The sequence below is a fragment of the Trachymyrmex septentrionalis genome, unplaced genomic scaffold, assembly GCF_001594115.1.
Source record: "Trachymyrmex septentrionalis isolate Tsep2-gDNA-1 unplaced genomic scaffold, Tsep1.0 scaffold8, whole genome shotgun sequence".
NCBI lineage: Eukaryota > Metazoa > Arthropoda > Insecta > Hymenoptera > Formicidae > Trachymyrmex > Trachymyrmex septentrionalis.
Window position 1 is genome coordinate 3,952,190 of NW_017305987.1, and position 21,348 is coordinate 3,973,537.

Here is a 21,348-nt window from a genome sequence, read left to right on the forward strand (position 1 = left end):
TATGAGAACAATGGTTAATTAAAGTTTGAAAGCTAAATTTATGTAAAATTCTTCAAATTACTTGATTGGACGTTTCGATTCCGCTTTGAGTCATCTTCAGTAACAAATTAAAAAAGGTCAAACGTTCCCAGAGAACAAGGAATAAGTATTTTTCTAATTATGTTCTTGATATGTATAATGTTTATATTTTTATCTTTTAATTTATCGCTGAAAATAACTCAAAGCTGAAACGTTCAATTGATTAAAAAACAATTTTACATAAATTATAATAATTAAAGTTCCAAAAAATTATCTCGCTAAAATTCTCATTGGTCCCCGTTGTTACGTTTTAATATTTTCTACGATAATTAAAAAAATTACGGTTTGCAAAATATAAGAATGTTACAATAAAATAGATAATATACATTTTGCAAAGAGATATTAAGTAATTAAGTAATAGAGATGTTTCGGAATTTTACTGATTTGACTCATCATTTTGTATCTCTACAATTCTTAACATAATATTCTATATGGAAACATTGTAGGGTATGAGAGACTTTGATGCTGTACATTTGGCATATTGTAAAGCGGATTCGAGCGAATCTTCGTATCTTTCAATATTATTTTGGCAAGGAATAGCCAGTTACGGTTACACAGAGATTCTTACTGTCGGATCTATCGTAGCTTGCAACAATTTAGAATGGCGGAGGGCAACTTCATGGAATGTCCCAGCGGCATATTGCACGGATAGAAGTACTTTTACGCGCAATCCTCGCCGAAATCATTTATACGAATCCTTCGAAAATCTGCGAAATTTAATCATGGTACGCTATATTACCTCCGTATTTCATCATGTATTTTGTACAATTTATAATTTTTTAATATAACAATTTTCTACACTTTTAATTATAGTTTTTTTAAATAGACCTAATTTTTTTTTGTAAAACGTACTCTGTTAAATTCTTCGTTATTCCTATTTTATTTTATTTTTACAAAAATTTCTCAATTTATAAACGTGTTAAATTTGACTTTCAAGGATCCAATTAAGTACGCTGAAAGCTGCACTTCCGAGCTTAACGTGGAATTGCAAAAGAAATCGACGCCTACGCGCTACTCGGCGGGTAAAAATACTCCGATTAAAATGTACAGTTCGACGTCAAGCGCCGACAAAAAATTGGTCGATTATACGTCGCCGCTGGCGACACCGAAATTGGGAGTGGACAACCGCTCGAGTTTTATCTTTCCATCTAATCCCTCGATTAAGAAACGACTCGAGAAACTCCAACAATACGGCGAGGCGCCCCAACTATCTCCTATTATACTAAGAAACTCAAAGAGGATATGTTTGGATTTTCAATCACCTATCCTTTCCATTTCAGACGTAAACTCGACAAAGGAGACAACGAATGCTAATCAACCCGAGGAATTAAAGTCCAGTACCTCGGAAAAGCATTCATAGTTATTTTACGTTGTGTTTATTCGTTATTAATTCTAATGATAAAAGGTGTATATTTGTTAATAATTATTAAATATTCATTAATAACAATAACTGTTTTATAATTGTAATAAAGTAGTTTTATTACTTATGCATTTTCCTATATTTTCGATTCGATTCTAATTCAACTAATGTCCTTTGATTTTATTACAAAATAATTAAAGACGTGATTGTTTTAGAATTTATCGGAAATATCGAATTATATAATATAATTATTATTGTGTTAAGAATCAGTAGAAGACACAGGAAATATTACTGGAGACAAATTTCTGTTCAACCAAATTACAAATTAAAAAATACTAAGAAGATTACAATGTAATTGCGATATTCGTAATCAAGAGAATCGTCTGCAATTCGCGAGCAATTTTTTGAAAGAAGGCAAACATTTTATTCTGATATCTATATTATAGTAATTGAGATGCAGATAATCTTATTTATTATGTTTTAAAGACTAAATTACAAAAAATTCGACTTTTTAGCAGGTTTCACAACTTTGTAAAAAACATAAATAAAAAAGGTCTTATGACAAAATATTGCTAGCTTCTACGAGATAAATATTGAATTCGATTATATTTGCATCGCAAGACAACCAAATTTTATTTATTATACAATAATATGTATTTTTTAAAATTGTAAAATCCAAGTCTTTAACAGCTTTTGTAGCTTTATAAGAAGTAAGCTAAAAAAATTACACGACGAAAATGTTTCTTCTACAAGAAGAAACGTACTTAATTTTTATTTAATTTTTGCTTCATTTTTATTTAATTTTCACTGAATTCAATTTTTTTGATTCATAATTTCTAAACTATTCTTCCAGAGAGAAAGCCGTTCGTAAATCCGCAGATATATCCAGGTGTTAGCCCAGCTGTTACTCCTCTGCAGCTGGTCATTTTCACTATATCTACATTTGCCTAAACATTTACTGATTTAAAAAATTTTACAAACTTTCCGAAGCAATTTATGAAAGTTGCATTTGACATAATTGTTATACATATATATAACATAATTATTATATTTAGAAAATATTAGAGAAGAAACAAGAGAAAGGAACTTAACGATTTTAAACCGCACGACCAAAAATTCCTTCTTGATTTTTTTCACACGTACAATTTTCAATGCTTCACACCTTTAATACTTTCGCTTATTTTTCAATTCGAATCAAGTGTGTCTCGTGCCAATAAATGCCACGAGAGAAGACAACAGTTTTTCTCCTCTTCTTGTGAATAATACCCGGTATACCGAGCGCGGGGGGTACCCTCTCGGATCGTCATGCGATTGGATCGCATGCGCTCGCAGTAGACAGAGCCGACAGAGGCAGGAGAAACTAGAAAAGGACTGCGCGTGGAATTGGCGCTCAGTTTAACACGCGCCGGCGTATCGTGCGTCTCGTTCGTTCAATTTTCCCTCCGATCGCTCGATTCACCCGGTGGATGGATGGCGATTTAAAAGGCAACGCGCAACGCGTCGGGTACTAGGGAGACCGCAATTCATCGTCGTGCTGTGTTTTGTTTTCTCTCCTCGACACCAACGGCCGAGGGATCCGTGCGCGCGGCGATGATCCACGTCGCGAATGTCCGCGTCGTCCGCGTGTAGAGCGGCGTTCCGCGGCTCGCAGCATCATCTGTCAGTGTTCCCGCGGTGCGTTTGATCGTAGAGTTTCGTTTCCTCCTTTGCATCATCGGTGCAGCGCGAGAGATGACGAGCGAGACCCCGAAAGTGGAGTTCGCTCTCGGCAGCGAGGTCTCGCCGGGTCGCTTCTTCAAGAGCGCGTTCGCGCGAAATTTCATCAGTAGCGGCCGCGACTGCAAGTCCCTGGATTACGAGCTGCTCGACAACGTCGAGAGGAACCGAGAGGGTGACCGTAACAACAACGGACGGAGCAACAATTTCTTCTCGCTCGTGAATTTCGCGGACGGCAGACCGGCGAACGGCGACGAAACGGCGGCCGTCGCGGCGCGAACCACCACTCTCTGGGAGCAACCGAAGCCGAAGGAGGTGAATGCCTTTTGTACTGTTTTGCAGTCTTTTCTTTCACAACGTGATTCTCTCTTAATATCGCGATAACGGTAACTACGCACGTGAAATATCATCTACTTCTTGGAGATGATGTTGCGATATATATTATATATATATATATATATATATATATGAGGGTTATAAGAAATGATACTAAAGATACTATCGATACTAAAGATTCTGGAGCGTGTAAAAATAATTTCGCCCAAAGGAATGTGCTAGCCTGCACCGCATTATACAGGTGAATGCACAAAGATTATACGCATTTCGTTTTCATCTGAGAATTTATCTTTTTATCTCTCTCTTGCTTTCTCTCTCTCTCTCTCTCTCTCTCTCTCTCTCTCTCTTTCTCTTTTTGTTCGATTTAAAACTAAATCTTTTTAGGAATATATTCAATTAAACCTAAATTAATTATAAAATTAAAAAGTATTACTTGGTTTGTTGCTCTTTTTACGAATTTTTAACTCTAATTGGTATTCTAATGAGATTCAGTGAGTATTTTTTCAATTACATTGTGAAACATTGTTTATAAGGAGTATTTTCATAGTTTTAAATAATTTTAAGTTACATATTTATCTTATTTCTTAGATTTTGACTTTCAGAAATGAAAAAAATTGTTGAATTATATAATAACAAGCAAAGATACATTAATTTAAATACACTAAACTCGTGAATATTAATTATATTGTTAAAAAAGTATGTAAAATTATATAAATAATAAGTATCAAAATTACAATAATTTCTAATGGAATGTAAAATTGTAAAATTTGTACAAAAATTAATACTTTTAATTGTGTAAATATATATTAGACGAAAAATTATATATAATGACAATAGTATATTTTATAGTTTCTGTTTGTATGTACAAATTTTTATTGTAATTTTTCATCTAATATAAATATATTCACGTAATTGGAAGTAAAAGTATCAATTTTTATAAAAAGGCACAATTTTATTAACGAATTAATACATAAATATTTTTAAATTTAACTTTAAACGTAAATTTATTTCTATAAATTGTTTAATTACTATGTAATTTTATTTGTAAGCTATAACTTTACGTGTGTGTACATCTTTAATGAATTCCAAAATTACTCGCTATGATTGTTGTAATTTTACATTTAATTTTTTTTACAGTAGGGAAATTTTAAAACGAATTCCAATTAGAGTTAATTTTAATACAATACTATTTTAAACGATTAATTTAAAGAATAAATCTCACATTCGCAATTTAATTAAATTGAAATTCACTCCAAACTGATTCTGCTTACGCTGCAATTTCAAGATACATTGAAAAAATACTTAATGATTATTTGTTTAAAAAGTTTTAAACAAATATTCGTTAATTATTTACCAAATACAAACATATTTATTTGATGCAAGAATTATTAATTTGATTTAACTGTCATTTTTTTAATTGAGTGAATATTTATTTACTGTAAATAAATTCACTTACAATTAGTATTATTTGAAAAAATATCTATTAAAATTTAGTAATTTTTTTTCCAACGTATACATCCATTTCTCGTACGGATCAATCTTTCATAAAGATGTGAAACTGCTTCTACATGTTCCGGAATCGTTAGACTTAATAACGCGCTTGAATTACGACGGGAGTAGCGATAGCAGCGGCGAGTGCGTGCGTTCCTACTTTACGACTAATTACGAAATTCATAATAGCAAAGCGCAATGAAATCCTTCGAGCGTTAGACCGCGCTCACGCGCCTGTATTTTGCAATTCTCGATTTAAATACAATAAATAGGATTTCTGCCGGATAACGCCGGCCGCATATCTCCTATTGTGCCGGACCGATTAAATGTCGAAAGATGCAACGCGCGGTATCCAGTCGAAAGGGGGAGAGGGTTCGCGGTTACTCTCGTTGAAAATGCTCGTTTAATGCGTTACATATAAAGCGGCGGCCGTCAAATAATTCGATACTTTCTATTCTTGACAGGCGGCACAGCCGGCTGCAGATGCGAATGAATTGGAGAAACTTCGAAAGGTGAGTTTATTTATGCCTCGTCGGCTGTATTATTGCACATTCATCCCCGGAGAGCATCTCCCCGCTCAAACATTCTCAGCTCGGACGTACGAACGTACCCCTTTATCTCATTCAGAATGCGTTGTCAAACGTAACACGGCTTATTTAGAATCCTGAAAGGGTACCACTTTCTTGTTGTTCTACTTGTTTCGAAATGATTCAAGATCGTGGTGCGATAACTGGAATGCCATAGAGATACGGTTAGCACAAAGGAATTAGAGCGCACTTTCTGTTTCGTAACTGAATCGATCGTTCCGAAGAATTTTATGTCAATCCATAATCTTTGGAATCTGACAAAGAAGGTTGTATTTAATTTTTACTGAAAAAAGTCTAGTAATATCTACATTCCGTTTGGCGCAATATTTAACAAATATAATACAGCCTTAGCTGAAACTATCAAGCATTCTCATAAATTGACGTAAATGTTCTATTTTATATTTAATGAAATAATAAATAAAAAAAATAGATTTATTTGAAAAATATTATTTATTTTTGTGTTAGTTTTTAGTATTTTGTTAGTTTTCTTTTAGATTTACTGCCTTTTCTAAGAATATGCAGCAAATTGAAGGTGTTTTTATTTATGGCCAAGGCTACATGCAATCGTTTAGTAATAATTAAAAAAGTGTAAGATTTAGAATAGTAAAATTAGTTGGTTTATATTAACTGAACATTTGATTGAAATTATTTCATCAAACTTTTAACTGTCATCTATGAAGATTTTGCTGAAAGATCTAAAATTTTGTTGGATACAGATTTGAAAATAATTTTGCTGGCTTATCAAGTTGATTTCGTTGGAGTCTCAGACTGTCAGAATATCAAAATTTTTTGTAGTATTTTTTCTCCGTTTCCAGTATAATTATTTTGATGATCCAACAAAATTATTTTCAAATCTGCGTATTCAGTAAAATTTTAGATCTTTCAACAAAATCATTCTTTCCCTATAGATTTGATCTATTATCAGATCTTTTTCCCAGTATTTTGAATTAGATTTGAAGATTGAGAAACGGGAAGAATATGTTTTCACTATCTTCAATTTAAAGGATTAGAAATTCACGACTTCGAAGAATGAGTTTCGGTCGCATTTTGACGACTTTGGTATATATTCGCGTTCTCAGAATCTCCGATTCTCTTCTTTCAGGGATAGAAAAGGGCCAGGTGTTCTTTGACCATGGCGCATTTTACAGCTTGAAACGACAGAGAGCGTTCTTTCATGTTACGTACGAGCAACGCGATTATTTATTCCGAAAGTAGCAGACCACGTTTCCGCTTGTCTTTATATTTCGTTGTTAAGCGTTTCCCGATTTACCATCAGGCGGATGGTGACTAATCGTTCGAAACAACGTGAAGTTACATCCCGTAATATACTGGGATTCCATAATATACCTTTTTCATACCTATTTCCTCTTACTTATTATATCGGGGCGATGAATCTCATTGGAAATGTTGGAATAATTGCAACGACCCGAGTACCATTCGGTCACCGAATATTCACACAGTGAGTGGACCATCTATTCCGAGCCTACTGTGAACTCTAGATGTTCTAGAGTTAACTATGTAGCGTGCTATGAAATTCCGACCAACGAAATACAAGTAAATAAATCGCTCCCTTGTTTTAAAAATGGCACAACTAAAAAAAAGAGAGATTTTTCGAGTTATTATTGTGAATGAATTAAATAAATGTTACTCTCTCAATTATCAAAAGTGAATTTGGTTAATTCAATTTTATACAAAATCGTCGCAATTCAAAAAGGATGGTTTGAAAAACGTCACAAAGCTTTTTAAGGATTATAAAATGGAAATAACAAAAATGACATTTGATCGTGTTAAATATTATGTATTCTTTTCATTAATATTATTAATAATTTTTAATTTAGTTAATTAAATTTTGTATTAAATTGAAAAGTACTTTTTTCCCTTTTCTGGGTCCTAAATTTTTCAGTTGTGTCATTTTTGAAGTAAAGAAGCGATATTATATAATTACGATAAACATTATATTCTTTTTCTTTAAACAGTACAACTTAATTACCGATAGTAAAATATCGGAGCCATTCGCTTAGACTACTAAGATCCTCAAATCAATCTGTGAAGCATTTGTTCCTTAAATATTTATAATTATTAATCACATAAGCACAAGCAAGTAGTAACAAAAATAATAACGAACAAATGACAGATCATCTCGCGTGATCTCAAGTGAATGATCGAGCGTCACAGGTGTCGAGAAAAACTCAAACGCTTACGCGTTCTATCATCTTATTTAAACAAGACAATGGTTTGGCTTTGTGCCAATGAATATCAGAAATTTTGGGTTAAGCACGTGTTGATTTAGTCACTCGATTTTCCGCTCGCGAAAGTCCGCGCTATAAATGTCGCGGGAAGCATCGAAGTCGCGTCCGTTCCTGAAATATCCGTGGGTGGTTTGTCGCTCCCGACAGCCGTTCGCCATAGATCGAGTGTATGTCGAGCGGAAGTCCGCTTCAGCCCCTCCCGTAATTATTATCAGTCGAGAGGGAGGGCGGGGGAGGCCCGCGTGGTAGGCCTTTGTGGAACCCATCCGAATGCACGTGCGTGTGTTTGTGCACCGTGGCACGTTTGTCCGACCGCGCCAGTGACCGGAGCCGGGTTCGCGCGTGATGTCGTCATCCTGCTTTTTCGATCTCACACCATGACACACCGTGGTCGTTACGAGAAAATTATCATCCCCCTTCTCTGCGCCATCCTGCGCGACGACCTGCCGCGTGTGAAGCGAAAGAGCCGCGTTAAACGACAATCCCTTCGTTCGCAGCGAGCCTCCTTTGTTTGCGTAAGATAACCGCGGTCCTATGCTGCGGCACGGTACGCAGCGTCAAAGAGCGAGATAAGTTGGCTTCTTGGAAACGTTAGTGCGAAAATTCACTGTGGAAATATAAAATCGCAATTGAGCTTTATACAAATGAAATAAGTACCAAAATAAACAAAGTAAACGGCGAAATAAGAGTCAACATGCATAACACATTTATATATAATAAAAGATATTAGTCGAAGATACATAAACTAAAAAACGAAGAAGAACGGCGTATTAATGTATATTAATGTATGAAACAATTATAAGAGAAAAGATCACGTAACATAACATAACATTACAAGTTTCGGCTGCGGGATTGAGCCCTCCTCAGATGTTAAATAAAGTGAATATAATAAAAATAAAAGAAGAATACGTAAATATAGATAAATAGTTAAATGTCGCAACGATTTTTGATGAAATATATACGATGAGAAGTACACGTGGAAAGAAAATGATTTTTGCACGAAGCATCTGAAAAATTGAGCTGCACGCGGAAAAGAATGGTTTTGTTTGAAATATCTAAGAATTTTTAACGTTTAGAGACAGATTCGAAGATAATTTTGTCAGATGATCGAAATAATTATGTAGGACGCCCAAGTTAGAATGTCAAAACTTTTCGCAGTGTTACTCATTATTCTTGAGCGTTCCACGTAATTATTTTGATGGTTCGTCGAAATTGTTTTCAGATCTGTATCTAGTCAAATGTTTAAACACTTCAGCAAAGTCGTTCTTTCTGTCAGGGAATAACTTCTAACAGGCAATAAAATTTCAATCTATATATCCTCTAAATTCTTTGAAGAGTGAATCTCACTTTGAAGAACGAAAATTGAGCCCCGATCTTCGAAAAGTGACTCAATTCTCAATTTTAAGAGATTCCACTCTTCAAAGTGAGATTCACTCTAAAAGTTTTAGGCCCAGTTTCACAAACTCACGAAACATATTTCTCATCTCTGTCCAATTCTAGAATAATGAATAAATTGAGCCTCGGTTAAGAGTTAACCACGAATCCATTTAGAAACTAGGGATTAGAGAATAGTATCAGTTTGATTGGGTTTCCGACTGGTTGAAATTCTATTGTCTCCGTTGATCCCCTATTCCTATTGTCTATGCTTTTTTCATTGTATCGCAAGGTTTAAAGTGGCGCGCGTCTTCACAAACAGACGATTGGATTCCACCGCGCGCACCTCTTTGAAACTTTTATGACTGCAGACGCGACGCAATTAAACGGTCGCATGTCTAAGAACAAGTTATATTTGCCTACACTCGAGCAGCACGTTCGAGGATACTTCATTGCTGCTTCCACACCTTCGCACACCTGCGTATTGCACACATCATGGCGCGACACGCACCCGTGATTCCCTTCCTGATCCCTGCCAACGGTTTCGCACGTTTTACGAGTCACGCGGATAAGATACGATCGGCCAAGAAAGGTTCGTAAGGGCCGGAAGAGCCCTTCCTGTCGATTGCGAAATCGCGCGTCGCGGTAACCGGTTTGCAACAAAGGATAACAATGCAACTCTTTTGTAAAAAGAAAAAAAAAAAAGCTTCTCCCTCAAGATGCTTCTTTTCTCGAATTCACTCGTAACCTTCACGGAAGGAACGATTTTGCTGAAGTGTCTAAAAGAGGTAGATACGTATCTAAGAATAATTCTATTGGATCTCGAAGGATCGATATAATTTTGATGGACTAGCAAGATAATATTATAGAAAAGGCGCACATCTGACAAGCAACGCTGCAACAAATTCCAGCAATTAATTTGAGAGTCCAACGAAATATTTTCAGATCTATATCTACATTTTTCTTCTCTTACAATTCTACCTTGACACTCGAGACGCAAATTATATTCTTTCTCCAGCTCGTCCGTCGCCCGAGTAAGGCTCGGAATTTTTGCAGGTTGACGATAATTCACAAACGCGAGGCCGATTAATTATCCGAGTAAAATGGAGCTGCGGCAGAAATGAATCCCGTTGCTCGCGTGAGAATTCATCGTGACTTCTCTCGTCTTGTAACCCGAAACGTTGTTGTTTACCCAATGGATTTACACAGCCGCTAATAGCAAGTAAATTGCACGCTCGTTCTCTCGCCTCGTTGGCAATTTCAAGGCAACCGTTAACTTGCGATTCCTTTGATCAATTTTTTTTTCAATGTATCCGTCTCGATGGTTCCAACTACATCGTCGCGATTATAAAAGAGAGCACTTCTTTTTATAGCCTCCTGCTCTTCCGTATTCACGTGTTATGCCATCCATCTTTGCAACGTTGTGTAATATCGTTAAATCGAGCTTAGCGTTTAACTTTCCCTGTATTTTGTTTTCTTGAAAAATAGAAAAATTTTGCCCCATTTGTGATGTACTCTCTAGCTTCTGTAATATCCATGTAATCCTTACAAAAATCCAATACTGAAAGACATTAATTACTTATTTTGAGTATTAAGAGTGCAGTTATTCAGTTTTAGTACTCCAAGTAATTATTTGCTGTCTTTTAGTAATTTTGCCAGTAGATTTCTGAAATGGAATATGAGTTATAAAAGGATCTTGATCCTTTTGTAAAATATTTGACCTTTTCATAGAATACTACAAGTTTCAATGTTTTTAGAAAAATGTATAAAATAATTATAGGTTTAATATTTAATTAATACGATAAAGAGTAAAAATATATACAATGAATTTATCATAATATATTTTTTAAAGGTATTAATTTCTCAAATTGTATTGAAATCTAGGAAATAACTTGGGGATATTAATACTTTTGCGTGTTGTGTTAAAATAAAAGCTGATAAAATACGTTAAGTAAACTAAGTTAAGTACAGCATGACAATCTTAATAGGAAAATAGCATAATAATTAGTTGCCTTTTTTTCGTGTTCGAATGGTGCCCTTATTTTTACGTAGCTCTGCTTCGAGAAGGAACGAACCTACACGGTTTCGAAGAAACTTCTAAACGATACCCGTTTATCTCGTGTTCTCTGGAGATATACGATGTTTACGATGCGAAGAGGATCGTGCGAGCGGGACGAAGTTTGTAAGAAAGGAAGAGATTAATCTGTCGGACAGACCGAGGTGTTATTTCATTTATAGCATTCAAGCCGGCTTCTTGTGCGACGTTCTAAAAACGGCGAAGAGGAATCTAATGGAACGCGATGATCACGTGTCGAAATATTGCCATCACATAACAAGCGTTTGAGCACGAGTGTGCAGATACGAAATATAATGGAGTTAGAAACGTGGACTTAGAAATCTACGAAATACATCAAAAGTCTACACCGAAAGAATGAGTTTGTTGAAATATTTAAAATTTTGCTAGACGACAGATCTGAAAATAATTTTGTCGGGCCATAATAATAATTATCCGATACATGTAATTATATAGGAAATAGTTATGTAGGAAAGTCAAGCATGATGAGTATGCCACAAAAAAATTTTGACATGCTAATAACCCGCTCGAGCGTCCTATAATTATTTTGACAATTTAACAAAATTATTTTTAGATCTGTATATCTGTCTAAATTTTTAAATACTTCAGTAAACTTCTAAATTTTTCCTGTGTATCTTTAAAGGTGATAATATTCGATGCACCAATGCACCCTGCTTAATTTATAATCCCGAAAAATTTCTTTTTAACCCTAAAAAAATTCTTTGAAAGATTCATTTTTATCAAAAAATGTAACTAGCCTCGTCGCGACTATCCCTCGTTTATTTCATAATATTGTAGAAATTCTATTTTACATCGACGGGCCCTCTGATACTCTATACATGGCGCTTTACAAATTTAATCACTGTTGCCTGGCGGCAACTTAAATTCCGCGCGTCATCGGCGTCGCGTTGAAAATATCACGTTCCATTCATGTCGCATTCGTGATATTCGCTTTACTGTCGGATTTCGCGGCTGGAAGGAGTACGAGGTGCCGAAGAGAATAATATCGCGCGGAGGAGTTAGATTTTCCGCGATCGCACCGCGAAGCACCGTTATTCGATATTACGGAGACGGCAAGCGGGCGTTTAACCCGATGCACGTTGTTCATCGGATCGTGGCTATTTACATAACCCAGTCCATGCATTAGTGCACTCTCGGGAATGCAGCATCCAGCGGCGGAGTCGGGCGCGGGCTTGCCTCCTCCTTCTCCCCTTCCTTCTCCTCCCTTTGCCTGTGCACGCTCTTCCGTTCGTCGTAACCGCCTATGATTGCATGCTGTAATAATAATAAAGGTGATCCATGTGAAATCCGCGTATCTGGCGAAGAAAGACACAGTGATAAGTAGCCGCTGTTGTCGCGATGCGTTTTGAATCGTGAGAGCGAGTCGCCGGCTAAAGAAAATGTTTACATTAAACGATCGAGAAAGATACATGTAAAAATGGCAGTTTGAAAATTCGAGACGACTATCTATCGCATTTTTAGGGGAAGATTGATTTTAATAATTTTTACATTTTTTTTTTTCTTTTTGGTCATACGCTTGAGAATTGAAAGAGATCGATCGTAGTGTTAAAAATTAGCATCGTTAATATAGAGATATTTTTAACGATTAAACGGTTGGATTGAATTTCTTTTTAAGGAAAATTTGCACGGAAAAATTTAGCTAGATACAGATCTGAAAATAATATTATTGAATCGTCAAAGTAACTAGTAGGATGTCCAAGTTGGTTGCTAAAGTGTCAAAACCTTTTTTGGAGCATTGCTTGTTATACTTGAGCGTTCTACACAATTATTTTGATAGTCCAACAGAATTCTTTTCAGATTTATAGCCAGTTAAATTTTTTCTGGTCCAGCAAGATTAATTTTTAGATCTCTATCTAGCTAAATATTTAATGATCCAAGAAAATGCTCTTCGGATTTGTATCTAGTTACATTTTTAAATACCTTAGCAAACCGTTGTTTCCGTGTAGTAATATCTTAACTCTCGTAAACCTGTAAAACTCGTAAACCCGTTAAACGATAACTGATAATACATGCCAGGGGCGAATTAGAGCAGCGATATTATTAGAAGGATGATCAATATCGTATATCTAATACATATAACAGCATAGGAGGTGTTTTCAAACGCGTGTCTGATAAATAACTGTACAAGAACTTTTTATCGAGCTGCAAAGAGTTCACATTTTTTTTTCTAGAGAAAATCTTCACGCGCAATATATCGATCGCGGTGCGTAAGAAGAAAAATTACTCGGCGGAAATTAAGATTGTTATACTTCTTCGATATTATAGTCGGTTTAATGTGTACGCAACATGTGTTACGATGTGTACGCGATAAGCAACGACTAATGAGGAAGATCAAACAGATTTATCGGCGTGTAAAATGTATTTACAAGTGAGAACATTCTTTAGAGACCGTTTCGCGTTCTTCATTGTTAGCACATTCGTCGATCTAGATAAGGGTCTGAAAGACCGAGATTTGCCGTAACGAGGGCACTTAATGAATATTCATTTTATATATGCCTGGAAGAAACTGCATCCATGTATGTCTATTAATGCAAAATAGATTAATGAGAGTTCGTTTTCGTAGAATATGTCTGCCGAAGGTAGTTGCCGCAGCAAGAGATCACATCCACGACGCGTGTTTCCTTGCTATGCGAATATTTACCTGGTCTAAATATGCAAATTAAATTCCTAGAATAATCACAGACGTATAGTATTAATCCTTCCTAGGCGTTCGTGATCCTAGGCGTCTTTGGCATCGGAGGGGTTACGTGAACACGATGGATACACCGGTCCATTCTCAGAATTCGCGAGGGATTAGTTGCATGGACAAAGCGATTTGACGTTACGTCACTTTCGTTCAGATTGTACATTACGTGGTCATATAGTACAGTTCAATGATCCGCGCAATCTAGTCCGTAGATCGCAGCAAGCGTTTCTCCAGTTCTCTCTCTTTATCCATTTAAAAAAATTAACTGCCGTTAACTCGATGGACAGTCGATGTCCGACTAATCCGTTGTTCCAGTCAAGTTAACATAAATTACTGTCTTTTAATTGATGGACTCGGGATAGGAGTGAAATGAGTAATTCTTATTTTGAATCAATTTAGACCTGAATTTAATAAGAGGCTCGTAGAATTATATATATATATGTGTGTAATTAATTATTGTAATTTTTATTTAAAGACGTTTAGTGGACTTTGACTAAATCTCTTTACTAACCGTCTTTAAGTTAAAATTAACATTTTATTTTTTACAGTGTATATAATATATATTTATATATGTGTGTGTGTGTTCTATGAATATATAACTAAAATTCTAAATATAATGCTACATTAGCCAATTTATTAACTACGTTCCTGCTTAGGAAGACCCTTATTTGACGATTACTTACACCACAGTGTCATTACTCCTCTCTGCACCGTCGGGCTGCGTTCCACTCGGGTGCCCTCAGCCTCTTCCGGTTGCCTCTATCCACGAAATACGCACCTTCCCGAGCACGTACAACATGCATTAACCACGTACATTCCTGCGTGCGCACATTCCGACATCCCTATCTCTTTGTCTCTTTTGTTGGTAACGTTTCACGAGCACCGCTCGACGTATATGTATGAAGATCACACAGATCACATAGGATTTATCGCGCAGTGTAATGTTAATTTATAGTATATATGCATTTATAACAGAGAAAAATACGAGTACACGAAACAGATGCGAATCCGAGACGTCGCGTGTTTCTGATTCTTTTAAAAGTCAATACAATTTGAATCTGTATTTATGCATGTTATATTTGTTAAATTTAAAATCTATATAAAGTTAATACGTAATTGTAATTTATATAAATACGTATATTACATAAAATATTATATATATATCTCCACTATTATATATTTCTACTTTTATTATTTTATTCAGTTTGTTATATTTTTTACATTTTTCACTTTATTTCTGCTTTAATATTAATCTGTGTGATATAAGAGAATCAACTAATATTAATATAAAAATAAACTAATATCAATTTATATCTTAAAATAAAAAAAAATATGAAAACATCAAAACAGAAATTTTGTACTCTACATTTGGGTCAAAAAGTCAACTAGCTGGTTTTTGATTATGGGGTGAAATATCGTGTGCCTTTAAGGGGGGTGCCTGATTCATTTCACTCTTTTCCATCTCGAGGATCGAAACGCAGCTCTCCTTCACGGCTCGTACTACTTTCTTTGTTTTCGCAACGAGCCGACGTGATAATGAGGAGGAGAATCTTTAAATACCAACCACCATGACTGTCAACGAAGTCATGATATATAACGTTACGTTGACATTTAATTTGCATCACCATAATTATGTGCCCCATGACATTTCTGCAATGACTTTGCCGCCTTCGCGTTTTTTCTTTTTTCTGTACCCTCTGAACCTTGCAAAGAAATAATTCAGAAACCATGAAACACACAATTGTGTCGTAACACAGAAATAACATAATATACAAAAATAGACCTTTTTCGAGACCTGACTGAAACAAAGTGCTTTCCGATGTACTTTTGATCGCTGAAAACGAATCCGACGAAGAAATTGACCTATCACGTCAAAAAAGTGTTGGGCTGTGTAATCGTAAAGCATAAATACAAATACTGCAAGAAATAATTTGATCAATCTCGCTTTTGAGAATTTTTATTTCTCACGCCCTTTCCCGTGCAGAAATTATTCTCTTATTATTCCAGTACAAGAACATAAATAAAATGTAATATACAATACAATCGCGTATGAAAAATTCATACAACTCTTCTCTTGAGAATTGCTGCTGACCTATCATTCGGCTATCAGAATATAGAATAGAACACGTTAAAATTATAGCCGCTTTACGGCCAATAAAGAAGCGACTGCTACGAATCGGTCGATCAAGAGCGGACGAATTGAATCGAATCATTCTTCACGTTCGCCAAATAAGTCATCAGCTCTCTCGCGCGAGTGACGGCAGTTCAGGTACCCCGGTATAAGAAATGAAGGTAAAAACTGCGTGAGTCACTATATTCCTTAATTTTTACGAGCGCTCGCAGATTCTTCATGGCCATCAAGATCAATTGCCATAACCGATGGTCAGTGTGCCTAATTGCCGCATGACCTCGCGCGTTTCAGAGATAAACATATACATATATAAGTAACTTTCCGATGCAGCGAGGAGATGGCGAAAGCTGGCAACCGTGAACTCATCATAATTAATATTCTGAGACTAATGAGTGTGCCACTGCCGAGGAAGTTTTTCGTGCGAATAGGAAGTCGGGGAGAGACGCTCATCGTGTCGTTGAACTCTTAACAGTTGTCGAAATAGACAACTGTTAGCAAACCGTAAAATTACCTACTCGGTAGTTAATCCAGACATCCTGATGGACTATAAATCATCAGAGACTCCGAACTCCCATATTTCTCTCAAATAAATCAAAATTACATCATTCCGTCTCTCGAAATTCAGCTTTTCGTCTATTCATCAAATGTTCGCAAAAGTTCAGCAGAGTCACCGTTAGATGTTACTGGAATTTACTGTGAAATTTTTTTAGTTACGTGTGTTACTACAATTTCCGTTTCTTTGTCTATCAAATTTAATATCGTGTTAATTATGAAATCTAAATAAAGTACATATTTATTCGTCACTGTCTGTTACTTAATTAGAAGAAAAGTAGTGCTGAAGCCATGAATTATATGTGAAACTTGTGACGAATTTGCTATTTCTGAAAGATTGCTACAAGTGGTTTCAATGGTGTAAGTCCGGATTTACGTTGATGGTTCTAGTGGTCTTTTAATAAAAAATCGGAAGCGCCAATATTAAATTTCGATAGTCAAGGAGCACAGTTAATATAACGCAAGGCAACATTATAATAATATATAACTAAAAAGTGATATAATAAATTTTAATAATATTTAACGAAGACTGCACGAACTTTTGCAAACACCTATTTCGAATTATTTCACATTGCTCCTTTAAACTCGATATTACAAGACTTCATCAAGATACATTGCGACAAAAGGGAGTATCCCAACGAATGATAAGAATGATTCAGAGACTCCGGTCAGGGGCACCGCACGAGAATTTTCCCAGCAACTATGTTCGAATGTGTCCGAGTGAAAGCCGATGTGTGCGAGCGCATTGCAGCAGAGAGTCGCGCGCGAACTCACCTATAATTCTGCATATACGCATGTAACGGCACGTTTTGTAATAAGCCAGCTGGAATGGAGCCGTATTCTCATCGTCGTCGGGCATATAATAATTCGTCCGCCGTCGTGCGTCCTCACGGGAGACAATCATTATTCCAGAGTGCTGGGCAAGTAGGCGACCTCTCCTGTTCGTCGTCACCCGGGCGCTTATCTCATAATCCGGTCGATAATGAGTAAACTGCTAATCAAACGTTTCCTTCCGGCATTCGTTGCGGGATTCCAATGGAAATTCCAACGGAGTCTCTCTTGCACGACTCGGGTGAAACTGAGAGTAATTGTGAGTGACTGCCATTTGTTCACATTCAATTATACTACTTAATCCTCAAGAAAGAAGATTTTTTTACTATAGAATGTGTAGAATATATTTTCTATTTTAATATGTAATATTAAGGCTTTCCTGTTCACTCGCCACTACACATCTCAGATTGTGTGAAAACGTGAGAAAACATACAAATTCTTGCAAGAAATTATATTTGAATAGAAATATTTTTTAATAAAACAACACACACTTTTGCAATTTATAGAATATATACTTAAAAAAATATAAACCGAAAATTATCTTCTTGCTTCGGGGAGAAATTATAATCATATTTATTTTTATATGTCACTAATTTTACAGTTTAGTTGTAAACGTAATTTCATTTTTGATTTGTGCATTATTTATTTTCAGATATATGGCAATTTATTATTAATTAATAAAATAAAGGAGAATTTTCAATACTCTAAATTCTTTGGAGAGGAATTTTCACTCTAAACATTTTAGAAAGTATATTTTAAGTCATCGATTGTAGGTACCGTTTTATTGATAAAACATATTTTCCATTCAAATATAATTTGCAAAAATTTTTATCATGTATTTTCTCGCTTCTGACGTTACAATCTTAGATAACAATGAGAAGTGAATAGAAGTCTTATTAAAATATATTTAGAATACATTTAATAAATATTCTAATATAATAATATTAAAATATATTCTACATATATTACAGTCCGCGTAGCACGATTTAACAGGAAGTCAACCATAAAAAAATTGCGTACTAAAATATTTATTAACAATGGAAACCCTGTAATAGAAGGGATACTTTTCTATTCAATTACGGCTATTAGCATTGATGGGCCCATAAAGACGTCTGGAAACTGATAATTGCGAGTCTCACTGTAACAATGGCAATAATCTTTCATTTTCATGCGCGACCGGCAATTAAATCCGAGTGAGAGAGACAGTCGATCCAATAAAATTATAACTCAGACCGTACTGAGAATTATTTTCAAAGATTGCAATAATTGCAGTATAAATGCACATAAGTATATAATAAGAACGTCAGTAAGAGTAGCGACGATTTTTTAATCCGAGTCGTCGTACTGGATTGCACTCCGGTTTTTCCCATCAGCATCCCGCGATCCCATTTACTCGGCGAGCAATATACACACAAAGAGAAGATACGCATCGCAAAAAAGTTATAAAAGAGCAATCTATTTCCGTCTCTAGCACGGCCTTGAGCACGGTCTTCTACGTCTCCTTCCCCTACGTTCTTCATCGTCGAAAGTCTCGCCGCGACGAGATTCGACCTCCCTTTTGCTCCCTTTATCCTCAGTTAGCGCATTCGGCATACCATAGGAATAATTCGCGCACCTCCTTTCCATTGCGCCGCGTCTACACACTCTGCACCATCGATTCTGTGGATTTCAAGGCGCTTTATGAACCCTCCAACAAAATCACATCCGCCATATCGGGGTTTAACTGTCGCGCGTCGGGGAATTCTGCCATGCTCGCTCTCGTTTTACACGAAACACGCACGGTAATACACGAGCTTCGTATTTCCTTTCGTACATGGATTCCACGATCAGTTCGAAGTAGATTTGTCCTCGACAAACATATTAAATTCACTGTCTTTGAATCATACATGTTTGAAGATCTGGGTGATTTTTCCGAAATGATTTCTTAAAAACGTCAATAAATTCATTTTTTATTTCGTTTTAAATTATTTTGTTAAAGATGATTTTAATTTCAAAATTAATTGCGTAAAGTTTAGATGTATAATAGATGTAATATTTATATTATTAAAATAAATTAAATCGTTATTAATGCACAAATATCATTTAATTTATTTTAATTTATTATAATTGTATGCTCTGCTATATTATTTATTATTTTATTTATTTTAATTTATTTAATTTATTTATTTTGGAGTCATGGCTCCAAGAATAAATCCAGTACAAGTCAAATGTCAGTGCGAATCTTCGCGTTTGTTAGGGCGTAAGTTATATTCATAAGGCGATAAAATATATTTCGCAAACAATTGGAATATACTTACCAAATAAAGTAAAACTTCATTTGATAAATACACATTCAATTGTTTACGAATTTTATATATATATCTTATCGCCTTATGAATAATTCACGAACTAACAGCTAACTAACACGGACTAACAGTCGTGGAAGTTTACACAGATGTTTTACTTAATTTGTATTATACTATTTAGTATATTTAGATTATATTTCTATTATATTTAGATGTATCTATTATACAGGGTTTCGTACTTCGCAGGCGTGAATTTTGAAACATCTTGTACATTTGGATATACGTTGATAGAAATTTCTGGTCGAAAATGAATAAAAATTACCCTTACGAAATTGGCCCCCAACTTTTGAAAAAAATCAACTTTCTATAGCTTATTCGATTGCTCGTTTCCACATGTATGGACATTTCGAATTTTCGTCTGCACATTTCTGATAAAAAAAAATTATTGGCTGCGTTCAGCAAACTCAACTGTTAAGTCCGCTGAACGCAGCCATTGTGTTTCAAGTTTGTACTTTGATTCGAAGTTTGCGCGTATGTGCATCCAAAAGCGCTCTAATACAGAAAAACTGATTGAAAAACGGATGATGGAGGTAAATTTTATCCCCACGTCTTTTTACCTCGGAAGTCATCCCTTCTCTTTTTGAAATTTGCTTTCTCATCCAAGATCTTTATGTTATCCCACATGAAATCATGTGCCTTATCCAATCTGTGCTCTGTTATTACTGAGCGCTGACTTGTGTTCCATCTTACTATGATTCTTATGTTCTTTTACTCTAGTCTCCAGGGTTCTGCTCGTCTGGCTCACATAGGACATCGTCATTCTTCACATTCTTTACATTTGATTTGGTGCACCACGTTCGTGCGTGAACCCAACGGAAGTTTATCTTTTAAGACTCTAATGAATTGTTTTTTAATTTATTCCATCCTGTATGCATACGGACAGTGGGATCTTTCTTTAGAAACTTATTTTCTCTGAAATTTTATGAGTCAATCAATTTCATTTTTTTTATAGCCATTGCAATGTCATCTACATAACGCACATAGATGGTTGGTGATACCTTTAATTTATGCAAGGCAGCTCTGCTCCAAATTCTGTATAATTAGGTCTGATACGATGAGGGAGAGAGGCGATTCTATTGGTAGCCCAAATGTTTGTTTCCATTTAATTCCATTTAAAAAAGTGGCGGTGATCTTAAAATCTCCAAAAAATATGATCTTGAGAAAAATTTTTTCCTCACAATATGTACCCTTTCGAATCGTACCAGATCCCCTGCGATACTTTCTCGTATCATCGAAAACAACGGAGATATTTTAAATGATCAAGTTAGTGGAAACACTCTGTATATGTTTTCAATCGTTCGTTTTTTAATTTTATAATTTACTTTTTACATATCTTTACATAATCATTACTTACAATTACATTGAGGGCGATATTCATAGTCCGCTTTTATTTTAAGACCGCCTTAAATAATGTCTTAAGATACTAATGCGACTCTCCGATTGGTTTATGACATCTTAAAATCTTACTTAATCGTACTTAAGACGTTATACTTCTGTATGCTTTGCGAAATTATTAA

At 35.4% G+C, this 21,348-nt stretch overlaps 2 protein-coding genes across 3 annotated transcripts in view; both read left to right on the plus strand.

The window, feature by feature from the left end:
* Positions 1–1,477, plus strand: part of LOC108754563 (breast cancer type 2 susceptibility protein homolog) — an 8,859-nt gene extending 7,382 nt beyond the window's left edge. For both annotated transcript variants that reach the window (XM_018496979.1, XM_018496980.1), the window contains 2 exons: positions 525–803; positions 1,016–1,477. In XM_018496979.1, coding sequence (XP_018352481.1) covers positions 525–803; positions 1,016–1,438 — 702 coding nt within the window. In that variant the 3' untranslated portion in view covers positions 1,439–1,477. The remainder of the gene's footprint in view (positions 1–524; positions 804–1,015) is intronic.
* Positions 1,478–2,769: 1,292 nt separating this feature from the next.
* Positions 2,770–21,348, plus strand: part of LOC108754432 — a 41,776-nt gene continuing 23,197 nt past the window's right edge. The window contains exons 1-2 of the mRNA XM_018496703.1: positions 2,770–3,469; positions 5,446–5,493. Coding sequence (XP_018352205.1) covers positions 3,170–3,469; positions 5,446–5,493 — 348 coding nt within the window. The 5' untranslated portion in view covers positions 2,770–3,169. The remainder of the gene's footprint in view (positions 3,470–5,445; positions 5,494–21,348) is intronic.